This window comes from Equus caballus, chromosome 5 (assembly GCF_041296265.1).
Source record: "Equus caballus isolate H_3958 breed thoroughbred chromosome 5, TB-T2T, whole genome shotgun sequence".
NCBI classification, from domain to species: Eukaryota; Metazoa; Chordata; class Mammalia; order Perissodactyla; family Equidae; genus Equus; species Equus caballus.
In genome coordinates, this window is record NC_091688.1 from 103946788 (window position 1) to 103969402 (window position 22615).

Sequence of the window (22615 nt, forward strand, 5' to 3'; positions counted from 1 at the left end):
GGAAGAGAATATGGTTTCCTGGGGAGCTATGAAATGAGAAAAATGTATGTTTTCTACCCATCAGACTCCGATTTTAATTAAGTGCCTGTTGTCTAACAAGTGCAGACAGTGGCACGTGGGGCTGGCCCGGTGGTGGCCCAGGAGGTAAACTTCTTGTCTGAAGGCGAGGCTGGGGCTGTGGCTTGGAGCTCAGCAGAGCGTGGCCACATTACAATGGTCATTCTGCCAGGCTCCCTCCCGGCTCCCCCAGCTGAAGGCTCTTCCCAACAGGACTCAGGTTTGCAGCATTTCTATCACCGAGAGTTCACGTTCAACTGTGCAGGTGGATGGAGTCTAGCAAGGGGAAAACCGACACTAAAGTGAAAAGCCGTTATTCCCAAAATTCTCCCAGAGACATCCTGCCATTGAATGACAGAGGATCTGGTACTCTGCCAGAGACCAGTTCCCAAACTCTCCTTTCAGCCAAGGAGCCCTCAGCACTGGATGGCATCTGCCGCCTTAGGATGTTCCCACCCCAGCTGGCGGGGCCCTGATCACAGGTCCTGGCTTCTCATCCCTCAATCCTCCTCTGTTCAGCATCCCGCATCCTTCCTCCTGTCATCTTCAGTCGCACTTCCTGCCTCTGCTCACCCCTCAAGCCAGTCCTCTCCTGTCCCCACCTGCGTTTGAGCCCCTGTAGGAACTCGGGCAGAGCCTCCTCTCTCAAAGGCTACACAAACCAGCAGTCCTCCCTCCTCCATTCACTGGGATTAGGAGAGGAAGTGAGAAGAAGCACTCAGCTGCAACCAAAGGCCGGATCCACGGCTGGAAGATGGCTCCCTCGCGAGCCGATGGCCCGAGGCCTGCAGGATGACGTGGACAGAATGTAGAGGAAGCCATAGCATCTCAGTCCTCAGATCCATGAGGAGAACGAGTGAGACGGAACACAGCACAGTGTGAGTCAGCGACCCTGGTTTCAGTCCCAGCCTGAGCACCAGCAGTGGGGGCCCCAGGCACCCCACGAGGCCGTGCTGAGCACATTACAGAGCCTCCACTCCTGTGCCTTCTTCCCGGCCGGCTCCCACAGTCGCTGATTCCAGGAGGCGTCTCTCCCTCGTTCACAGTGTAGACGTGCTCTTGGCAGGTCAAACTCGTCACAGCCTTCACCGAGGCCAGTGTAGGCTTGACCATGGAAAAAGTCAGAGACCTAAGTTCCAGCCTGTGGCTTCAGGGATCCAACTTCGCTTATCTGCAGCACGGCCTCAGCACATCAGTTATCACAGCATTTGGGGAGCAAATAACAAATACAACAAGACAAAAATGACTTTGAAATACTAGCCCGACATGTAAGCAGCATTGTACTGGCTGCACTGATGGGATCTAGACAGCATGATCAGATCAGGGCTTCATCCGAGCCAATGACCTGGACAAAAATGGATGATTTCCCCAGGCCCCGCCAAAGCTCTATGTGACACCCCAAAAGGGCAAACCAGGGATCCTGAACAATGCTTTCCTCCTCCTTCTGAAAACAGGGTAGGATTTAGGGTTTTACGGCAACAAAACTTGTCTTTGTTAAGACGTGACTTGCAAAACAAACCCACATGAGGGAGTTGGCGGTTTCAAATGACGGTACTTTTTTTTAAATGCTGAAACAGCAAACGCTTTTTATGTTCAGATTTATTTCCTTCTAAATTTGTAGATGAAATTTACAACTAAGCAATATTCATTACTATAAACAATTAGATTCTTCCTGAACACTTTCAGGGAAGTGAGTAGGACCCCCCCTGGTGGGGCAGGGGTGAGGAGCTGTGTGAAGGTGACGGTCCCACAGCGTCAACAGTCTGAGTGCAGGGTCTTACCACGATCTGGATGCGTACAGCGTGCACGTGGTCAACAGAGTTATCTGGCTTCCCTGTTGGGAATCCATGCTTCTTGGAGAGAGGTAACATCATTCTAACGCAAGAAAATTCAATCCATTTCTATCATTTTAGTAATGACTTTAGAGACAGTGGAAATATCATATGCAAAGATTGCTAAAGACAGATTTAAGGATGTTTTCTATAAAAACAAGCATGCAAACAAAATCATTTACTTTGCTTTCAGGTAGATTCTACTTGGTGGTGCTCTCCCAGTAACTGAGTTAGGAACAGACTCAGCACTCATTCACACAGTGTGAATCTGGAATAGCTACACTCCTCTACTATTGCTTTATTTTAATGAAACCAATTACAGATTGGATGATAATTCTATGTTCACTGGCTCCTTAAATACCCTTTTCTCTTGTTAAATCACCATAGATTCTAGCGTTCATTTGCAAGAATGGCGGAAGTTCAAATGACACATATTAACTTTCCATCTGATTCTGCAATCACCAAAATCTTGCAGCTGTGCCACCTTGTGCTACCTTAGAAGATGGTTCAGTGAAAAAGTACTTGAAGATTTCTCCTTCTTTCAAAGAAGTAAATTGTTTGAGCTAAAATATGGCTTCTTGTTCTACTGCATCAGTCCTTCTGCGGTGTTCTTCAGGAACATGTTTACGAGTTCAAATTCAGGTTTAAACAAGATAAAACACTGCTCAGGAGTCTATAACTCAGCCTCATTTACACGGGCTCCTTCTGAACTCTGCCGGCTGTGGTGTGCGAGTTTCCAAGGCATGGCGGAGGAATGCTTTCCAGCTGGAACCTACACAGCTTTCTTAGGCACTGCAGATGCAGAGTAGGCAGCACCCAAGTGTGGTTGGTATTGAAAGTTTCCTCAAAGCTACTATAAAGTCAAAGAAAGAGAAAAAGAAAAACAGGGCGGGGGCCAAGAGAGCTGCATCTTCTTAATTTTCCCTGTAAGGCTGTGGAGTTAGCATTCCAGTTAAAAGGTAACAGACTCTAGACGTGCATTCTAGAATTCCAGAGCCATGACTTCGAATTTCTCTGCAATCATTTTCAGCTCTTTGTGGAAATGGTCATTCATATTTATTATCTCCCAACATAAAACCTAAGCTTTGATTAAACTATTCTTCTGCCTTGAAAATGCAGTTAAAAGTGTCATGAAGATAAATGTCCCTGACTCAGAAGGGATCCCACATTATTTTACGAAAAAACCTAAAGGCTTTTTGAGGTCAAAAAGCTCTCAGGGATTTTCCAGCCAATCAAGGTACACTAGGGAGGAAGAAATGGCTATTTTTGGTTTACAGCCAGGAAGAGTTGAGGAGGGATTCTGATGCTCACAGGGAACAGTTTGGAGAGTGGTGTTTCCCTGGCTGACTGAGGCTGAGACTCAATCCCCATACTAAGCACAGGCCAGGAGTCCAGACGGTCTTTGTGAACAGAAACGGAAAGAGACCTGGGGAAACAGTACCAGGGACCATGCCAGTCAACTTCTCTCTGAATTTGAGTTTATCTAGCAAGACAGTGGGTACACTAGTTCCCCCATATCCTTGTGGGATACATTCCAAGGCCCCCAGTGGATGCCTGAAACCATGGATGCTACCAAACTCTATACATACTATGCTTTTTTCCTATGAATACATACTGTGAAAAGTTTAATTTATAAATTAGGCACAGTAAGAGATTAACAACAATAACTAATAATAAAATAGAGTAATTTAACAACATACTATAATAAAAATTACCGTAGAGTTTAGCAACTTCAGCATAAGACTTTTTTTCTTTCCTTATTGAGAACTTTCACCTTTTCACTTAAAGGAAGCACTTCACAGCTTCTCTTTGGCATATCCGAATTGCCAGCATCACTACTCTTGTGCTTTGGGGCCAATTAAGGAAAATAAGGGTTCCCTGCACACAAGCACTGTGATTCTGTGACAGCTGATCTGATGACCAAGACGGTTACTAAGTGACTCATGGGCGGGTGCTGTGCACAGCATGGATAGCTGGACAAAAAGGATGATACACCTCCTGGTCAGGATGGAGGAAGACGGTGTGAGATTTCAAGATTTCATCACACGACTCAGAATAGTGTGCAATTTATAACTTATGAATTGTTTATTTCTGGAATTTCCCATTTAGTATTTTCAGACCACAGTTGTCTGTGGGTAACTGAAACCAGGGATAAGGGGAGACTACTGTAGAGCAGTAATAAACCAATGCTGCAACGCCTGAGAGTCACTCTCCAGCATCTCTTTATGCCGGAGTTCTTCCTCATAGGTGCGCGTGCCCAGCAGACTGTAAGCTGTGGCACTCGCGGGAGCCTGAGTTCAGCAGCTGCACCCTGCAGTGATGTGTGATGAGCCAGACAAGGAGGCCAAAAGTCAGTGCTGCTGTGGAGGTTCAGAGAAGAAACTACCTGGCTTGGGGTGGATGGACTGAATCCATGGTGAATTTGGGCCTCCATTTGTGCCTCTGATAGGAAGGGATTGAGACCACCTTCCTAGCGTGGTGGCCGCAAGGATGAAATGAAATAGCACGTGAGGGTCTGCTGTCTCTTAACTGGACGGTGGAGAGCTGATGCTGTTCATTCTCTTCTTCAGTTTCTTTCCTGGCATGGGGAAGACAGAGACTTTGTATGCTAGACTGAGTGCAGCAACGGGCAGTCATTTTTCTTGGATAAATATGGTAATAGCACGAGTATGCTGGCTATATGCTTTTTGCTCAATCTCCTGAACTGAGCCTAGCTCAAATGCTGAAAAACATTAGGGATTTTCTCAAAACAAATTAGATGTGAACATGCTTCCAAATAAAACCCTTTGCTATGAAAACAGGAAGTTTGTTCTACCGGATAAGGACAGGCATAAAAGTGGAACCCATTTAGATGATACTCGGTAGAAACGGGTGGTAAAACTGGTTTCTTATTGGGCAGCAGTTTAGTCACAGCGGCTCAGCGGACTCGGGGCTCACAGCCCTGAGTTTCTCAGGTTCAGTCAGGACCGACTGGCCAATCTGCAGAAGAGGACAACTTGCATAGGAGACAGCCTCCAGCGGTCAGCCAACCCAAGTTACTGAGAATCACGTGTTCCTTCTTTCATCTAGTTTTAGTTTCTCTTCTTTCTTTTTCATAAACATCTGTCTAATTTTGGCTCATTCTCCACTGCCCTTTGGACCTCTGCTGTTAAGGGTTGCTATAGGAAACAAATTAAACATAACTGCCAATGTTACTTTTTTTCAAAGCAACTCTGGCAAAATGGTGGATGGGAGGAATTTGAAACTCAAAATGGTTTCCAGATTTTCTGGAGGATTTAATTTATCTATGCGGATATTAATTATTTTGAAGACAAAATAATTTGATAGTTGACTTGGTAGTTCAAAAAGCTTTACAATCATCAATACGTGGTTAGGTAGAAGCAGACCTAATGTTATTTAATTCATGCTGAATCTTACGGTAACCGTTGCCTCATCTTTCTACAATTTTCTTTAAGAAACAGGGGACACCAAATGTGGAAACATGCTCGCTTGATGGAGCTACACAGAAGGCACAGGATGAAGAGGACAAGCTGTCCCCTGGAAGTGGATCAGGCATTTGGAGAAGCTGCCTTCTTTCTTCCACTCTTTTAGAGTGAGTTACTCAGCAGATGCAATCTCGCATCTTACCATGGAGCTCAACTCAAAGAGCAGACAGGGAGGGTGCAAAGGGACAGAGCAGATTCGACAGCACTGACCCCAGGGCTGAGGAGTATTAATGAATTCCATGAGAAGCTCCACGCTGCCCTTCTTGGTTTACAAAGGTCACTGTGACGCAAGGCCCAGGGGACAAGCTAAGCAAATAGCCTTCCTGGAAGATGCCCGGGAGAGGGGAAGAAGGGTGTTATTAGGAGGCTTGGGTGAAGGGAATTTGGTACAGCTCTAGACTTTGATAGGAAAAAATATTTGGGAAGAGGCCAACTGAGAGATACGGCATGGCCCTAGCTGAACGGTACCGACGTGACAAACAGCAACCCTCAGAGCTATGCAGACACCAGAGAACAACCGGCAGATATGGAAATCATCCTAAGATGTGAACTTGTACCTCTCACCACTTCATTGTCACTATATTTCAAAATATTTGTCCAGAAAGGCATACAAAGCCTGTCAAGTTAAAGTAATCCTAATGAGCAATTTTAGTTTTATTCTTATTAAACAATTTCAATTTAATTAAAGTGAGCACAGAAATTAGTCAAAATTACAAATATCAATGTTGAACTTCAAATCAAAGGTCCTCCCTACCCCCTGCCTCTTACAGAAGCACTTTAAAGTGCTTGCCTGGGAGAGTGGATGGAAATTTAAGTTTTGTCTGCACTGAGAAGGACAGAAGTTAGAAAAATATGCAACCAAAGCCATCCAGGGGCACAGACAGAGCACAGGTTCCATACACACCCATGCGCGCAGGGCCACGTGGCCACGCGTGAAGACAAATCCTGCAGGGGACTGTGAGCCGCTTGCTTTTGTTCCCCAGGATTCCAGGGCACCCGGGGCAGTCTACTGGACCTGGGCTTTTATAAAACCTTTGTGGAACAGAAGACATGCACCCGTTTCCTAAGCCACATACCAACCTGGCAGTCCCATCCCTCCCTGGAGTCAGACCCCGCACTGTGAGCGCTTGCCTTTGGCCCGCAGTGCGAGCTCCACCTTGTCTCACCAAACTGGGCTTCAGCTCTTTCTCAGAGGTGCTGCTTTATTAAAACGATATGCACTTTATTCCAAAATGCACTTAAAGTCATACCTGAAAAAGGACGGGGTCTGGAGTAGATAATCTTTAAGGAAATTATCAGCTTCAGTATTCTGGATTTCTCTAAATTTGAAAAATACAGTTATCTTAAAGTGGATTTGACAATGGTATGGGGTACATGTGTCTGAGTCATCCTATAAAGACATTTAAATAACCCTTCTTCTCTCAATAAGAATTCAAAGGAGACGGGATACACAGCTCCAAAAACGTGAGGAACAACAGGACCTGCAAATGGGTTTTTTTCCTAGAAAGAGGAGGGGCAGGGGCCGTGCAACAGAAAAAGACATAATAAAAGAAAGGCGTGTTCATTTTTTTGTATTTAAAAAACTCGTACTGGTGAATCATACTGACCAAGAGGTCTGTAGGGTCACAGACTCCTGGTTTTAGAAGAACGTTCCATGTGGTGTAAGGTGCTACGTTATTGCTCTTATCCATAAAACAGTACAAGTTCCTTTCCCACAAGGCAGCCTTCATCCACGATCCTCCATCTCAACTTGTTCACAATCGTATCTGAGAATAATTTGATGGCAATCAACCCACTATCACTGTTTGGGGACATTACAGGAAGACAGCCGAGTAATTTAACAATACAGTTGACTAGTGTAATAATCATCATTAAATTTAGTCACGAGAGTGGGATTCCCTTACCTCTGTTAATGGCCACGGACAATTCATCTCTTGACTGCCAGTGGAGAAATGGTTTTGAAATATTAACTTCTGCCCCATGGGAATGACACTAAGGCCATCACATTTACTTTTTGACCTTCACGGAACAGCATGATCCTAATCCCTTGATTTTATAATCTTAACTTGGAAACATTAAAATATGGATTGACTCCAGTTGGCAGGAATCTTTATGTTCTTTTCACTAAAAAAGCTATAAATCCAATGGTTGACCTTTTATTTCCAGGTCACAAATGACACCCACTCACTTTTGTCCCTTCACATAGGATTTATGTTAGGGTCTACAGGTATAAGCCATGAAACTTGAACTTTAAAGAAATGTCTTTCAAAGATATGCACTTAACCAAAAATTTCCCACAAAAAATTAGCCGATGGCCTTTTCAAAACAGCTATTCCATCCTCAGGTTCATAGCTGGCCTCAACTGAATCTATATTTCACTTGTTGTAAGTTTCTTCTAGTACTATCATTTTTCTGAGGATACCAAATAGGCTTGTGTTTGGGATGGTAACAGCACCTTAGTTCCCAGTTTAGATTTCTAAACTGAAATAAGATTTCTGAAACCTCTTTGTCGTCACCATAATCTGTCCATCCTCAGCTGAAAACCATTCCTCGTACTTTTGCACAAAATCAATTGTATTGATGGGAGGTGTTCCGTACTGTCAGTCAGGGAAATGTGATTTGATGGGACCCCAAAGCAGTGGGACGAGAGAAGGAACACCAAGCCCGCTCGGGTCCACACCGTCCCAGAGAAGTCCGTGCTTCCCATAACGCTCTTGCTGTCGTGTGGCACCCTACGTGTCAAAATTAATCCTGTGGAAGGAGTTGAGTCACTTAAGCAAAGTGCTCTCTGCTGTGTAAACACATACAGATCTATGGGGCAAAAAACAAAGGGGGCAGGAAAGAACAAAACGTCGTTTTTATTTTTCATGTGGACACGTTCCCACTTTCCATTCTTCTCTTGTAACAATTACTGTAGCAGCCACTCTGACAGAGTCAATAAATTGATCTGGGTCTTGATGCAGCAGCAAAGCAGACTGATCTGATATGCCATTATCTGCAGGGGAGGGGAGCACCCAGGTGGCAGAGGGCAAAGGGGAAAAGCCAGCAGAGGCACGGCTGCGCTGCGGCAAGGAGGTAATCAATGCTCTCCACAGAGCTCCGGGGACAGACAGAGGCGTGCGTGCGCGCGCACGTGCTGGGAACGCGCAGGGAAGGGGCCCCTTCAACTTGGCTAGAGGCCGCTGCCGCAGCAACGCCGAGCGCACGGCCTCAAGCCCCCGTGGGATTCCCGCGCTCGCAATCTGCAATTCAACGAGGATCACCACCCCATTAGAACTGATTATGTCAGCTGCGCATCTGACAAAATAAACGTTCAGCAACTGTGCTCCTGGGTTCAGAACTTGTTTTTGCACTGAGACTTTTTTCTTCTCTCCCTCATCCAGCATAAAGTTTAATAGTTTATAACATACAAAGAAACTCCACATGCATTCCTCAGCGCATTACTCCTCACGACCAGAAACTGCAGCTGTTAGCCGAGCGTTAACCTGCTCCCTGGGAGCATGCTGAGCACGTTCTTAATCAGCTTCATTCCTCTGGCTGAGGAGAGGACCGACAGCACGACTTATGGACGACGGACGGGAGGACGGGGAGCGGCCAGATGTCCCGGGGTTCCCGCCCACGAGCATTCCCGGGCATCCTCCGGCAGCCACGGTCCCCGGGCCCAGGATGAACGGGGGGCAGGTGCCCGTCAGCTCCGCGGGCTTTGCAGCCCGACCGTGCTGCATCCTCACACAACTCCGGGCGGAACGCGGGGGTTAATTTACAGCCTTGGAAATGTGGCCTCTCAGCGTCAGAGAGGCTCGGGATGACCCCACGGGCACGGTGCTGGTCCGCCCCGGCTGCCGGAACACACCGCAGACTGGGCGGCTGCCAAGCCCAAGTCTCCTTCCTGCAAGCTGGAGGCCCCGACCCCGGCTCCAGCCACCAGGCGGACGGTCGGACCCGGCTCGCGAGCGGCTCCCTGTTCTGGAGGGCTCGCGTGGCTGCTACAAGGGCACCAACCTCATCGCGGGGCCCCACCCTCCTCTCAGCCCAGTCACCCTCCGGGGCCCAGCTCCACGACCGCAGCACGGGGTCAGGGCCCAACATGCGGATCTGCGGGCGGCCACGGTTCAGCCGCTCTCAGGACCTGAGAGAAGCCAAGCCGGGGCTGTCCGGCGCACAGCTTGTGCGTCCTCGCGGCGCCCTGCGGCCCAGGAGAGCGAGCCCTGACCCACAGCTCCGGACACCCTGCCCCCGCGAGCGCCGAGACCGCCAGGGCAGGCTTCCGCTCCCGCCGGGCCCAGCGGCCCTCTGTGCGCGCCCACGAAGCCCGACCGCCTCCCTGCGTAGGGCGTGCGCGTTCCCGAGTGGGCCGGCCCGGTCACGCAGCGGCCCCAGCACCCAGCGGCCCCAGAGCCCAGCGTCCCCGTCACGCAGCGGCCCCATCACGCAGCGGCCCCGTCACGCAGCGGTCCCAGAGCCCAGCGGCCCCGTCACCCAGCGTCCCCGTCACGCAGCGTCCCCCTCACCCAGCGACCCGGTCACCCAGCGGCCTCGTCACGCAGCGGTCCCAGAGCCCAGCGGCCTCGTCACCCAGCGTCCCCGTCACGCAGCGACCCCGTCACGCAGCGTCCCCGTCACCCAGTGACCCAGTCACCCAGCGGCCTCGTCACGCAGCGGTCCCAGAGCCCAGCGGCCTCGTCACCCAGCGTCCCCGTCACGCAGCGGCCCCGTCACGCAGCGTCCCCCTCACCCAGCGACCCAGTCACCCAGCGGCCCCGTCACGCAGCGGTCCCAGAGCCCAGCGGCCCCGTCACCCAGCGTCCCCGTCACGCAGTGTCCCCCTCACCCAGCGACCCAGTCACCCAGCGGCCCCGTCACGCAGCGGTCCCAGAGCCCAGCGGCCCCGTCACCCAGCGTCCCCGTCACGCAGCAACCCCGTCACGCAGCGTCCCCCTCACCCAGCGACCCAGTCACCCAGCGGCCTCGTCACGCAGCGGTCCCAGAGCCCAGCGCCCCCGTCACGCAGCGCCCCCGTCACGCAGCGCCCCCGTCATCCGCTTCACTGACAGACACGCAGAAGACGGCAGATTGTTCGGCACACTGGCGATTGGGCCCCTTCCCGGGACGGAATGCTCCGCGCGCCAAGCATGTCTGGCTCCTCCGAGCCGCTCCCGCGTGGCCTTCTGCGGAATCGCCCTGCGCGGTGCCGGGCTCTCCCCGGAGGCGGCCCTACTGTGGGCGCCACACCCTTCAGCGGCCGCCCTCCTCCTCTTCCCCCGTCTGTGGGAAGGCCTAGTGGGGACTGGGTCGTGCGTGTCGTTGGCCCCTCCAGCCCAGGCTGGGCCCACTGAGCTCCACTCTCCTCCGCCGAGACGCCCGCAGACCTGGGAGTGGGGGCGGGCCGGGAGCCCGGGTCAGACGCTCGTCCCCTGCCCCTGTACTCGGCCCAGATGGCAGGTCCCTCTGGGGTGGCTTTCCCTCCCGGCCTTTCTCTTGTCTTGTTCCTCCGCCCCCAGCCTCGCTGCCCACCCGCACCCGTGGCCAGGGCTCCGCGCAAGGGCGGCACAGAGGGGCCGGCCTCAGCCCTCCCGCCCAGGCAGCGCAGCGGCTGGAGGCAGCGTCCGGGCCGGGCTGTGGAAGCCCCCACACGCAGCCTCTGCCGAGGGCGGGCCCAGGGCCAGGCTCCTCCCGAGCTCCCGAGGCTCACGGGCGAGGCCAGGCCGCGGCAGCGTGCAGAGCCGTCAAGGCGCCGAGGGCCTGAGGAGGAGTCTCAGCTAGGCCCCTGGGCCAGGGGCTCCGCGCAGGCTGGGCCCGGAGGGCGGCCACGGACAGGGGCGCGGGGCTGAGCAGGTGGCCGGGCAGCAGCCTGCAGAGCGTCCACCCGAATCGCCCGACAACGGCTTGAGCTGCGGCGAGGAGCCTCCAGCTCTCAGCTCCTCAGAGGCCGGGGGCGCCCTCCTCCGGGGAACCCCACGGGCAGAGCGGGAGCACCCGGCTCCCCAGCAGGGGCTGTGGCGGTGGGGCCAGCCCCGGGCGGCCCCTCCTCAGCGCCCGGGAGCATCTTCCTGCGCTCGGCTCTGCCGACTCGGGCCCAGCGAACCAGGCGCCCTTCTGCGAAGGAAGCATCTGGCTCCAAGTCCCAGACGACAAGCCCAGAGCCCGCGGCCGGCTGGGGAGCGGCGCCGAGCGCAGGCCCCGAGGCCCGGCTCCAGGAGCGCCTGACCAGCCCTGCACCAGACGCCAGTGCTGCTGCCCGGGGCTGGCCCGCGACGGGGCTGCGTGAGCCCTCACCTCCCGCCCCACACGGCCATCTCCCAGACAGAGGGACGAGCGGGCCGGAGCACTGAACAGAAGGCAGCCGGAGACGCAGGAGTCGGGTGCGGCCCCACCAGGGGCTGTGCACAGGGAACAGGCAGGCCCCGTGGGAGCTGACCACCGCCCACGGCCCCTCTTCCCTGAGGCACTGTCGCCGAGGGACAATAACGTAACCAGCCCTGCCCAGTGGATCATCTTAGCCAAACAAGGTAAGTCTGTGCTGGCCTTCCTAGCATCCTTTGCAGCTAAAGATTAAAATGTGATTTAGTTTTAGTCAGTGACACCTAACTAGAAATTTGCTAACAGGAAGCAGTATGGAGGCCCTTTGTTTCCCCGATAGAAGAGGGGTAATGGGGTACGACACGTGCATGACATCTGGAGCTGCAGGAGCCATTTTGCAATCAGAGGCACCAAGCATGAGGACGAAAGGAGCACATGCTAAGGATGGCAGAGCAGAACGTGAGAAAGAGCAGGGCTCCTGCTGGCATCATGTAGCAGCCGAAACAATGCCCACAACCACTCTCGACAGATTTCTTGTCCTGTGAGAAAAATAGCCTCAACTGGCCTAAACCACACTTAGTTGCGTTTTCTTCTAGGAGGTAGCCAGTACTGTTGCCTTCACTTTGAGATGAAGAAATTGAATTTTAAGGGATAACGTGTCCAGGACCACTCTGATGAATGGGATGTGAGCACAGGTCTACCCGACCCTTCAATTCGTGACTCTTTCCTGTTCCCCGCAAACAAAGGAGACCATGAGCACCCAGTACATTTCCCTCACTATCCTGGAACTTCCACGGACCAGGAGCATCCTTATCAAGACCCGTGTAAAGACTGGAAATGCTGACAGCTGCTCTGCAGTGGCTACTACAGTTTTCTGACTTCACTGTAAGGCTATCCTCAAGCTCTCATCTTACTCTTCTCAATTCTCCACACCAGTTCTCAGCTTCTTTTCAAGCTCCGTCCCCCTCAATTTCCTGTCCCCTTTTCCCCAAAATCCCAAGGGCTAATTCAGTGGATACCAGATTGTTCACCTTTCTTCCTCTATGAAATTTAAAATATCCTGTGAAATATCACTCTTCTCTTCTCGTCCGGTGCCACTGATCTCATTTTAGTGCTGGAGAGGAAGGGAGCAAGGAAGGAACCAGTGTTCACTGAGAACCTATTGTGCACCCGATCCCACGGAGGCACCTCAATTCTTTCAACAATCATCAATTTGCTTCAACTAAGAAGCTTTTCTAAATCTTTTTGGAGCAAGGCAAAAAGCAAACAAACAAAAGTGCTAACACCAAACCAAAATGTGGTTAAAGGTGATGGGGCCACTGCAGCATCAGAACCGAGGGAGAAGATGGAGACTGGCGCCTAGAACTGACACTCTCGCTGTGTCCAGAAGTGAACCTTATGGCTGAGGACATCTACAATGTGCTGCCAAGTTAAAACCTGAAAGACAAAGGTTCTGTTGATTGAGAAATTTATTTCAAGAGTGTCTCGTAGCCTGTCAGTGAGTCAGCTCCGAGTCCGTGTGCAGAACCTCCAGGCTGCTGTGGGAGGTGGAGGCTGGGAGTTTGCTCCTGCCCACAGTGATGGGAGCGGGGCAGACGGCCTGAGTAGCTCACCTCAGCGAGGTGCCGCTCACTGTCCAACACCACAGCTGGAGCCAAGGACGCAGGAGAAAAACGACCAGGCAACGCCTTTCCCGTCAGAGTCTGGGGGACGCGTTCCCTTGCCGGCAGCCGTTGCCACCCTCAGAGACACTGTCTCCCCTGGGGAAGACTCTTCTGCCTTGGCACAGTTTGGCTTGAGGGGAGGAAAGTCGTGCAGGGGAGAACAGATGTGCCTCAGTCAGGCTAGGGGAGCCTCTAGGGGAGATGCTCAACGGAAGAATCCATAGGGTTATGGTCTCGTGGGGATTTTCCTAATTTGCTGGATGGCTGCTTTAGATCCAGCATCTGGCAGGTGGGTGCTGCCCATGTCCACATGCAGCACTCGAGGACGGGCAGAGAGGCTCACCATGTCCCTCCCTGACGGGCACACTGAAGGGGCGTGGGCTGTGGAGACAGAAGTGGGCTCATGTCCCGGCTCTACCGACCCCTGGCTCTGTGGTTCTGGGGAAGTCACTTCTTCTCTTTAAACTTCAGTTTTTCAATCTGCATAATGGGGGTAACAATAATAATCGTTCTGCCTACTACAAAGGGTTGCTCTTAAGATCAAATGAGAAAATACTTTGTAATCCAGAAAATATTGCTTCCAGATCAAAGCTGAGTTGTCCACCAAACAGTTCAAGCTACTATTCGTTGAGTGTTCAGTGGGTGTGAAGCACTTCCTTTCTCCAACAGAATCTAAGACTCAAAAGAACCAGAGGTAGTGTTTGTACACTCTTAGGCAATCCGTGCTGTAACCAGTGTCACACCGCATCGCGAATGTGCTGTTGTGGTCATTACCACTACTTCTTTACATCTGCTTCCTCCAGTCGACTTCAAACAGGAGAGGAGAATTGTTCCCCGCATTCTGGAGGTTGGAAATATAGTAAGATGTGGCAAGTGACTGACGAAAGGGGCCTAGGAATTCTGCAGACTGCCTAAGCTTTGGTTCCTCAGGCAGAGCTTCAGGAATGTGACACACAGAATGGCAACAGATCGAAACGCTCCCCATAGTCGCCACCTGCCCATGTTCCTTGCGAGCCCACCGCGGGCAGACGATGGGTGCTGTGCCCATCACTCAGCTACGCAGGGACTGCTCCAGATCAGTGGCTTCCGGCACAGCCGGCGTGTGGCTTGTGTGTACATATGTAAATTTCACGAGGCAGAGGCAGTCACGCCGCAAGTCACACTGCAAGTCAGGCGGCTGGATGATTTACTACGCAAAAGTTAGTGCACCTGTGCCTTTTTGTCAACCAGTCAGGCCCAGGCCACGCCAAGCGACTCTGCCAATAACCCAAATAGTAATTTGGTTTTAAACAGCTTTTCAGCTACCACAATTCTCTTGATGAAGAACAGTGATAGACTTGGGTGGCAGGGGAGAAATGCCTGTTTTTAATATTGTTTGCCCTCATTTTTCATTTTAAAGAATTAGTCTTTTGTTGGAGTTCTTCCGGGTTAACCATTTTATTTGAACATTCTGATTAAACTAGAACTTGAATCAAACGAGTTCTTTGCTCAGTCCTCCTGTGTGGGAACTGGTATTTCTATTTATTACCTGACGATGAAATATTAACTTTTTTTCTCTAAATAAATGCCTCCTCTTAATGGCTCCCATTTTCAGGGATCAGATTAAATTACGGGATGCAATTGAAACGGCCACTGGCTTTCTGCTATTTGAGATGATGGCATGTTCTCTATTAAATTACATTATTCAGTGGGCGTGCAGGGGACCTAACAGTGTCCAAAGTGAAGTAAATAACTCTCCGCCCCAGAGACTTTTCTGCATGTTAATATCAACTGCCAGGGGACATGGTGAAAAATAAGCAAGTCCAGTGGGACAAGCAGTCATGGTTTCTCAGAACAGATGGGAGTCCTAAGGCTGCATGCAGGGAGGCGGCCACCCCGCCATGTTAATGGTGGGTTACAAACTAGAGGAGGAGGAGGCAGATAACGGCAGCAGCAGAGGCAGCAGACACATGAGGTGAGGAAGGGACGGACACCGTGGTAGGAGTGTTCGAACAGAGCCCAAAGCTGGGGTGCGACACATCACACAACTGGACGGCAGTGTGAAAGAAAACTAGCTCCAGGCAAGGCTCAAGAGAGAGAAGGCAATTCTGTCTCAGTGAAGGGAGGAATTCTCTGGAGAAAAAACAGACTTGCAAGGGATGGAGGAGGAAAAATGGCTTTCAATTATCCATGTTATCTTTCCCTACTAATCATTACAGATGATGAATAGGTGCAATAAAAGCCAATATTCAATTTTTCCAATTTACATGGAAAGAAGGCCATAATGTATTGTTAAGGGGAAGAAACGGCAGGTTAGCCACAGTGTATATAATATGATCTCATTTTGCAATACATTTGTATGCAGGGAACAGTCTGGAGGGACTTATACAGAAATGTTAACAGTAGGACTACAAGTGACTTTCATTATTTTTCCCATCTGTATTTTCCACAATTAACATGTGTTGTGACTGTAATAAGAAAAAGTCATTATTTTTAAACTTCCCTGTGAATCATTTAGATTCAACCAATATATGCTGACTACCCACTATGTGTCGGACGTGAGAATTAGTGCTTTCAGAGGTCAGCACACAATTACAGTGGATTTTGTTGATAAACAGGCCATTTTTCCTGGCTGTTTTACAGAATTTTAGACTCTTACAAGGTGAAAGGGCCACGAGAGTTTATCTAAAGATTACATTTTAAAAATCGTGGTGAAATACAGATAACATAAATTTTACCCTTCTATTATTATTATTGTTACTTTTTTGGTGAAGAAGATTGGTCCTGAGCTAATATCTACTGCCAATCTTCCTCTTTTTACTTGAGGAAGATTGTCCCTGAGCTAACATCTGTGCCAATCTTCCTCTTTTGTATATGGGACGCTGCCACAGCACAGCTTGATGAGTGGTATGTAGGTCTGTGCCTGGGATCCAAACCCATGAATCCTGGGCCACCAAAGTGGAGCCATGAACTTTACCACTATGTGACTGGGCCAGCCCCTGCCCATCTTAACTATTTTACGTGGACAGTTTAGTGGCATTCAGTACATTCACACTGTTGTGCAACCATTACCACTGTCCATCTCCAGAATTCTTTTCATCTTGCAAAACTGAAACTGTGCCCATTAACGACGACTCTCCATTCCCCACCCCCAGCCCTGGCACCCACCATCATACTTTCTGTCTCTGTGAATTTGACCACTCTCGGGACCTCAAGTACATGGAATCACACAGTATTTGTTTTTTTGTGTCTGGCTTCTTTTACTCAGCACAACGTCTTCAAGGTTCATCCATTTTGTTGCATCTGTCAGAATTTCCTTCTTTTTTAAGGCTGAATAATATGTATTATGCCACATTAAAAGGGTATATACACAATACAATATATATACTACATTTTGTTTATCCATTTATCTGTCCATGGACACTTGAGTTGATTCCATCAATTGGCTATTGTGAATAATGCTGCTAAGAACACGGGTGTACAAATATCTCTTTGAGATCTTGCTTTCAATTTGGGTATATAATGGTTAGATTTTAATGCAATCTCAGATTCAAAGGCAGAGAATATGCCAGTATTATTACTGAGATTTGAGCATCTGTCTCTGAATATCCATGGAGAAAGGTGCTCACCAGCTCATGAGGCAGTACAGTACACTGGTTAGAGAGGACAGGTCTTGGAGTCAGACAAAATTGGGAACATTTTTTTTTTTTTGAGGAAGATTAGCCCTGACCTAACTACTGCCAATCCTCCTCTTTTTGCTGAGGAAGACTGGCCCTGAGATAACATCCATGCCCATCTTCCTCTGTGTTATACGTGGGACACCTATCACAGCATGGCTTTTGCCAAGCGGTGTCCTGTCTGCACCTGGGATCTGAATTGGCGAACCCCGGGCTGCCGAGAAGCCGAATGTGCCAACTTAACTGCTGCGCTACCAGGCTGGCCCCTGGGAACAAATTCTTGCTCCACTCCTCACCACTGGATAGCTTAGGAAAATCAATAGTCTCTTTAGGTCTCAGCTTCCACCTCTATAAAGTGGAGATAACTCTATCTATCTTATTGGGTGGCTGTAAAGATTAGTTGGATAATGTACCTAGAAAATGCTCAATACATAGAGGATATGCATAATCAAAGAACTCTTCTTAAAGAAAGGTCTTATGATAAACTGAAAGGTACCTACTTAAATGTCCATGCATTGCATTATTTACAATAGCCAAGACGTGGAAGCAACCTAAGTGCCCATCAACTGATGATTGGATAAAAAAAATATGGTATATATACACAATGGAATACTACTCTGCCATAAAAAAGGATAAAACCGTCCCATTCACAACAACATGGATGGAGCTTGAGGGAATTATGTTAAGTGAAATAAGCCAGAGAGAGAAAGACAATCTCTGTATGACTCCACTCATATGAGGAAGTTAAACATGTAACTAAAGAGAACAGATTAGTGGCTACTGGGGAAAGGAGGAGTGGAGGGTGGGCACAAAGGGTGAAGTGATGCGCCTACAACATGACTGACTAAGAATAATGTACAACTGAAATTTCACAAGGTTGTAAACTATCATAATCTCAATAAAAATTAAAAAAAAAAAGTCCATGCATTACTAGTTCAAGTTCTGTCTGCTGGAAAACAGACTGTATCCCATCTGCTCCTGCGGCTCGGCGCTGTGGGCCCTGAGGAGGCCTCCCCCAGCAACGGCCTCAAAGAAAGCAGGCCGTCCGACTTAGCACTGGTTTGTGGATTCATGGGCAGGGCTGCTCTTCTGCATCCATAAAGCTCAAGCATCTGCTCGTGTGACTTGTCAATTTGTACTTCTCCAAGGGCAGAAAGTAAAATTTTGTTTTCCCAGAAAAACCTTTCCTGTAATTCAATTAATACAAATTTCATGCCTTATTAAGAGAAATACCAATATAGAAAAATGCAAGCTTGCCTAGGAAATTAATCTGCAGGCCACATTCAAATTATGCCTTAAAAAAATCCCTTTTATGAACTGATGTCCTCTCAAAAAGGAGCTTATTCTTTAAAGTATATTATATTTATTACCTATATCTATACATGTCTAACACTTTAAATGGCTCCAAAAAGTAGTTCCTTTTTTTAAAAGAAGAGTCCATACATACACCTTAAAATTAAAATATTTAGAGTACATAATTTTTACCTCAGTATATATTTCTTTGGGAAAAATGTAACTCCATCAGCACAGTTTCTCATGAGATGAGTGGGGACGGCTTCCTTCAGGCCAATGTGGCAGGTGTCACTGTGATAAGGAACATCTAAGCTGTTGTCCTACAGTGCCAAATATTTAATGGAAACCAAAAAAATACAGTTCCAGATGCCAATATTGGGTCTACATGACATCATTCATCCAGATGTGTGGAAAATCTGGATTTTTAAGAATTGAATTTTTGTGGTCAACATCATGAAGAGTCCATTTCTGGGTTAAATAAGGCATTTGTGGCACAAAGCCATATTGGAATAGAAGATGTTTTGATTGTCGAGAAACAACTGAACGGAACACGGGGTACAACTGCAGTGCTGGGACTCGCAGCTTACATGAAACACCATGTGGAACACAAGCAGCACGTTTCCAAACTGCACTCTGAGGTTCTTATGAAGCAGCCTGAGCACACAGTGCTTTGAGCAAAGCAATCATCACACAGGGTCACTGTCCCCAGTTCTCCTGACTCACTGAACCCGAACCCTGACCCAGGTACAAAATGAAATGATGCTCTTCTATTTTAATGCACTTAAGTAATCATTCAGTTTCAAATTCACCAGTTCAGTATTTGAAGCTATGGGAAAGGGAATGATAAACATAAACAATCTTATGGGGGGTGCTGAATGGGAGAGGTCAATCCCAGATGCCATGTACACGCCAGTCAGGAGAAACAGCAGAAGTCGGGGTTCAAGAGTGGGGTTTCTCCTCCCCTGGGCTCCCTTTCCTCCAGACGCCTCCTCTGAGGCTCTACTCTTGGGACCTGCTTCAGTGGAAGGAAGGCTTCAGATGCGAGACAGTTTAACTTGCACTGCCGACACAGCCAAAAACTAAAACCCTCCATAGAGCGCGCAGATGGGCCCAGGAAGGCAAACCCACCTGAGCGGGACACCAAGCCACAGTCTCACGGACAGACCAACAGCTCTGAATTACATGTCTGGAGCTTGCACACTCAGGCCCAGGTGCGAAACATCTTGGAGAACTGCTTCAAACCCCTCACAGAGAAAATACTTTCTTTATGTCAGTTATAATATGGTCATGTTCTAATTAGGACATTAGAGGGTAGTTTCTTTGAAAACTTGAATCTAATTCTATTTAACAAACCTCTAAATGTCTCTATATCCACTACCTTAAACTCCAAAAACCTTTCATTGTTTCTCAGTTAAGAGCAGCCATTCCAAAACTTTTAAGAGAGATTTTTTCTCCTTGACCTATACTAGCACAAAACACCAACTATCTATTGAAAAACAAGCTCTAAATGTCCTGGCATACTCTTTTCTCAGTCACCTCAAACTATGACATTATATTGACAGACAACCCCTCCCATCTCACTGCACCTTGCTCCCCAGTGGCCAGTGTAGCCAGTAACAAACATCTCCTGTTTCTGCACCAACACCAGCAACTTAAGAGGGCTCAGGAAACCTTTCCATCTTTTCTTTCTGAAAGTCTGCCAGGTTGCTGGGGACCCCACAATGACTACAGAGTGGCTGATCTCTCATTCCCAGCATGCACAGTGATGTCAAAGGCAACCAAGCTTGCCTCCCCTCCCGTGGGGCCTCCTCCCGCCGGCTCACTCTAGAGACAGGAATTCCTAGAGGAGGGAGCACACACCACCTAACATTGAGAAGCCTTTCCTGCCACAGCAAAAGCGGTTCTGGCACAGAAGCCCTCCTCTTCTACCCCTCCAATACAAGAAAGAAAAACTGCAGCAACATTTTCTGAGAACACATGGACATGGCTGAAGGGCGGGATGGTGGGGCTGGGGGGAGAGGGGACCGACAGGGGCTGGGACAGGCAGCCTGCTGTGCCAACAGACAGGTTACAGTGCACCTGATGAATAAAACGAGCTGCACCACATACAGAAAAGAGGAGAGCGGCCCACCTGTGTCTGTTGAGGGATATTTACAAAGCTTGGATCCCGTGGTCCAACACTGACGAATCGGTTTGCGGGGGAGGTGCTGGGTGTCGAGTAGGCTGTGAAGGGAAGGGACACATGCGTTCAGGAAGCAGCACGAGATTGCACACACAAACAACACCAAAACACACAGTCTCCGAGCCTACGCAGCTGATTAACAAGGAAATGTGCAAACGCTGTAGCTGGCAAAGGGACCTGGCTAGCAAGGGCATTTTAGACAGTCAAGAGGGAGAGGGTGTTGGCTTCCGAAGACTGCCAGAGTAAAACAGTGTCAAACTGGTGCTCAGACGAGCTCTTCTCTCCTTCCATCAGACAAATGAGAACATGCAGGATCTGCCTTCTGAGTTAAATACGAGCTCTTGGTCAGACAGAGATCTCCTAGTCTTTGGAGCACAGGGAGAAAGAAATTAGGCAGAAAGGGAGGGAAGCAGTTTCTTGAACAACCTTGCCGTTCAGACTATTACACTCCTAAAAATCATAAAGTGTTCCTGTGCCTCCAAAGCTAAACATCCAAGAGGAGTCTTTATAGAAGGAATTAATGGGTTCTCCAAAAAGGAGGTGGAAAACCATTTAGAAAAGGCTGTCTTTATAGGACCAGTAGAGTGTCCAGAATCTTTATGATGCACAAAATGTGCTTAAAATATTACCATTTGTCATCTTCCCAGGCTGGAACCCCTCTATTTAGGCACAAACTCAAGAGCCCGTGTAAGCCAAGATGTGACACTGGAACCTCAGGTACCACACTTCAGTTCACTCTCCCATTCATAGCACACGGAAGTCTCGTTGCTGGTTTTTCTATTTATATTTAAGAGCTTCGCTCTACTTTAGGGAGAAAAAATTCAGTGGCTTTGGTGTTTCACTAGCTCATAAATCCAAATGGACAATTTATTTTTTGGGTGTCCTACAATTCATTTCTTTACCACAACTCCAATGATTTATCTATATTCTTTCCTTGTACTAGAATTTTTAGATCGACTATTGCTTAATTTCAAATTTCTTAACAATACTTGTAAAAAGCCTAAGATTTTTGGACTAATTCTACACACATCATCTAAAAGATGAAAAAGATTTGCTATTTTTAAAAACACAGATGACTGAGGGAATAATATCAAATTCCTTTGCCAGATTTTTTTTTCCCTTATTGACATCATCTGTTTCTCTTACTTTGATTTTCTCTTTTATAGAAAACTGCTCCAACTTCTTTTCCCCTTGTTAAATACATCTAGAGATAAAATTTCCACCAATCTGGCCCAAGTCATGTTGGTCATCTTTGGGAAGAGCTAGGTCACCCACACAGATCTGTGGCTGTGTTAAACCAGCACGGAACACAGGATGCACAGGAGGGTCCACTGACGTCTATTAATAAGAAACTCTGTGTTGTTGTAGCATTTGTCCGATAATAGCATTCGATACAATGATCTCAATGTATGAGGTGTTGTATTGTCTAGCAATGTGAATCTAGTGACTTCCTCCCTAGCCTATCCTATGTCAGAGTAACTTGAGCAGATTTGAGAAATACCTCTGCATTTAGCCATTCTGTATGTGCCTCTCACTCACTGGTATGGGGCAAATTTAACTTTTTAAAAGCTCAGTAAAATATTCTTTATTGATGCCTCCATTTAGCCTTTACTTTGATATGCTTTAAGAAGTCACAACAGGGCCTGGCCCCGTGGCCGAGTGGTTAAGTTTGCGCGCTCCACTGCAGGCGGCCCAGTGTTTCGTTGGTTCGAATCCTGGGCGCGGACATGGCACTGCTCATCAAGCCACGCTGAGGCAGCGTCCCACATGCCACAACTAGAAGGACCCACAACAAAGAACATACAACTATGTACCGGGGGGTTTTGGGGAGAAAAAGGAAAAAAAAAAAAAAAGAAGTCTCAACAGAAAGTTATATGTTGAAAATGATGGACTATAATTACTGGCATAGTATTTGCCTGCTCCTAGGGCACAAAGAGGATGTGGGAGAGAGGAGGAGGAAGCTAGTAGATGAAATAACCTGTTAAACCTGTTAGTGATTAAGAGAAAAAAGCGTTCTGTCACAGGTGACTAGGTAGGTAGGTTGAGAAAGAACAAAAAGGCATGAAGAAAACACTAAGGTGCTAAGTGACCGGCGACAGAGGCTGAACCCGCGTCCTTGGCCTGCAGGTCCTGGCAGACCTGCGAG

At 48.6% G+C, this 22615-nt stretch overlaps 1 protein-coding gene across 25 annotated transcripts in view; it reads right to left on the minus strand.

Moving 5' to 3' along the window:
* Positions 1–22615, minus strand: part of NFIA (nuclear factor I A) — a 520959-nt gene that overhangs the window by 10582 nt on the left and 487762 nt on the right. For 18 of the 25 annotated variants that reach the window (XR_011438921.1, XR_011438924.1, XR_011438925.1 and 15 more), the window contains one exon: positions 20419–20510. The exons of the other annotated variants lie outside the window; for them this stretch is intronic. Coding sequence is in view for 10 of the 18 variants with exons in the window: in XM_070267567.1 (XP_070123668.1) it covers positions 20419–20510 (92 nt within the window). In the remaining 8 variants the exon portion in view is untranslated. The remainder of the gene's footprint in view (positions 1–20418; positions 20511–22615) is intronic. 25 annotated transcript variants of the gene reach the window in all.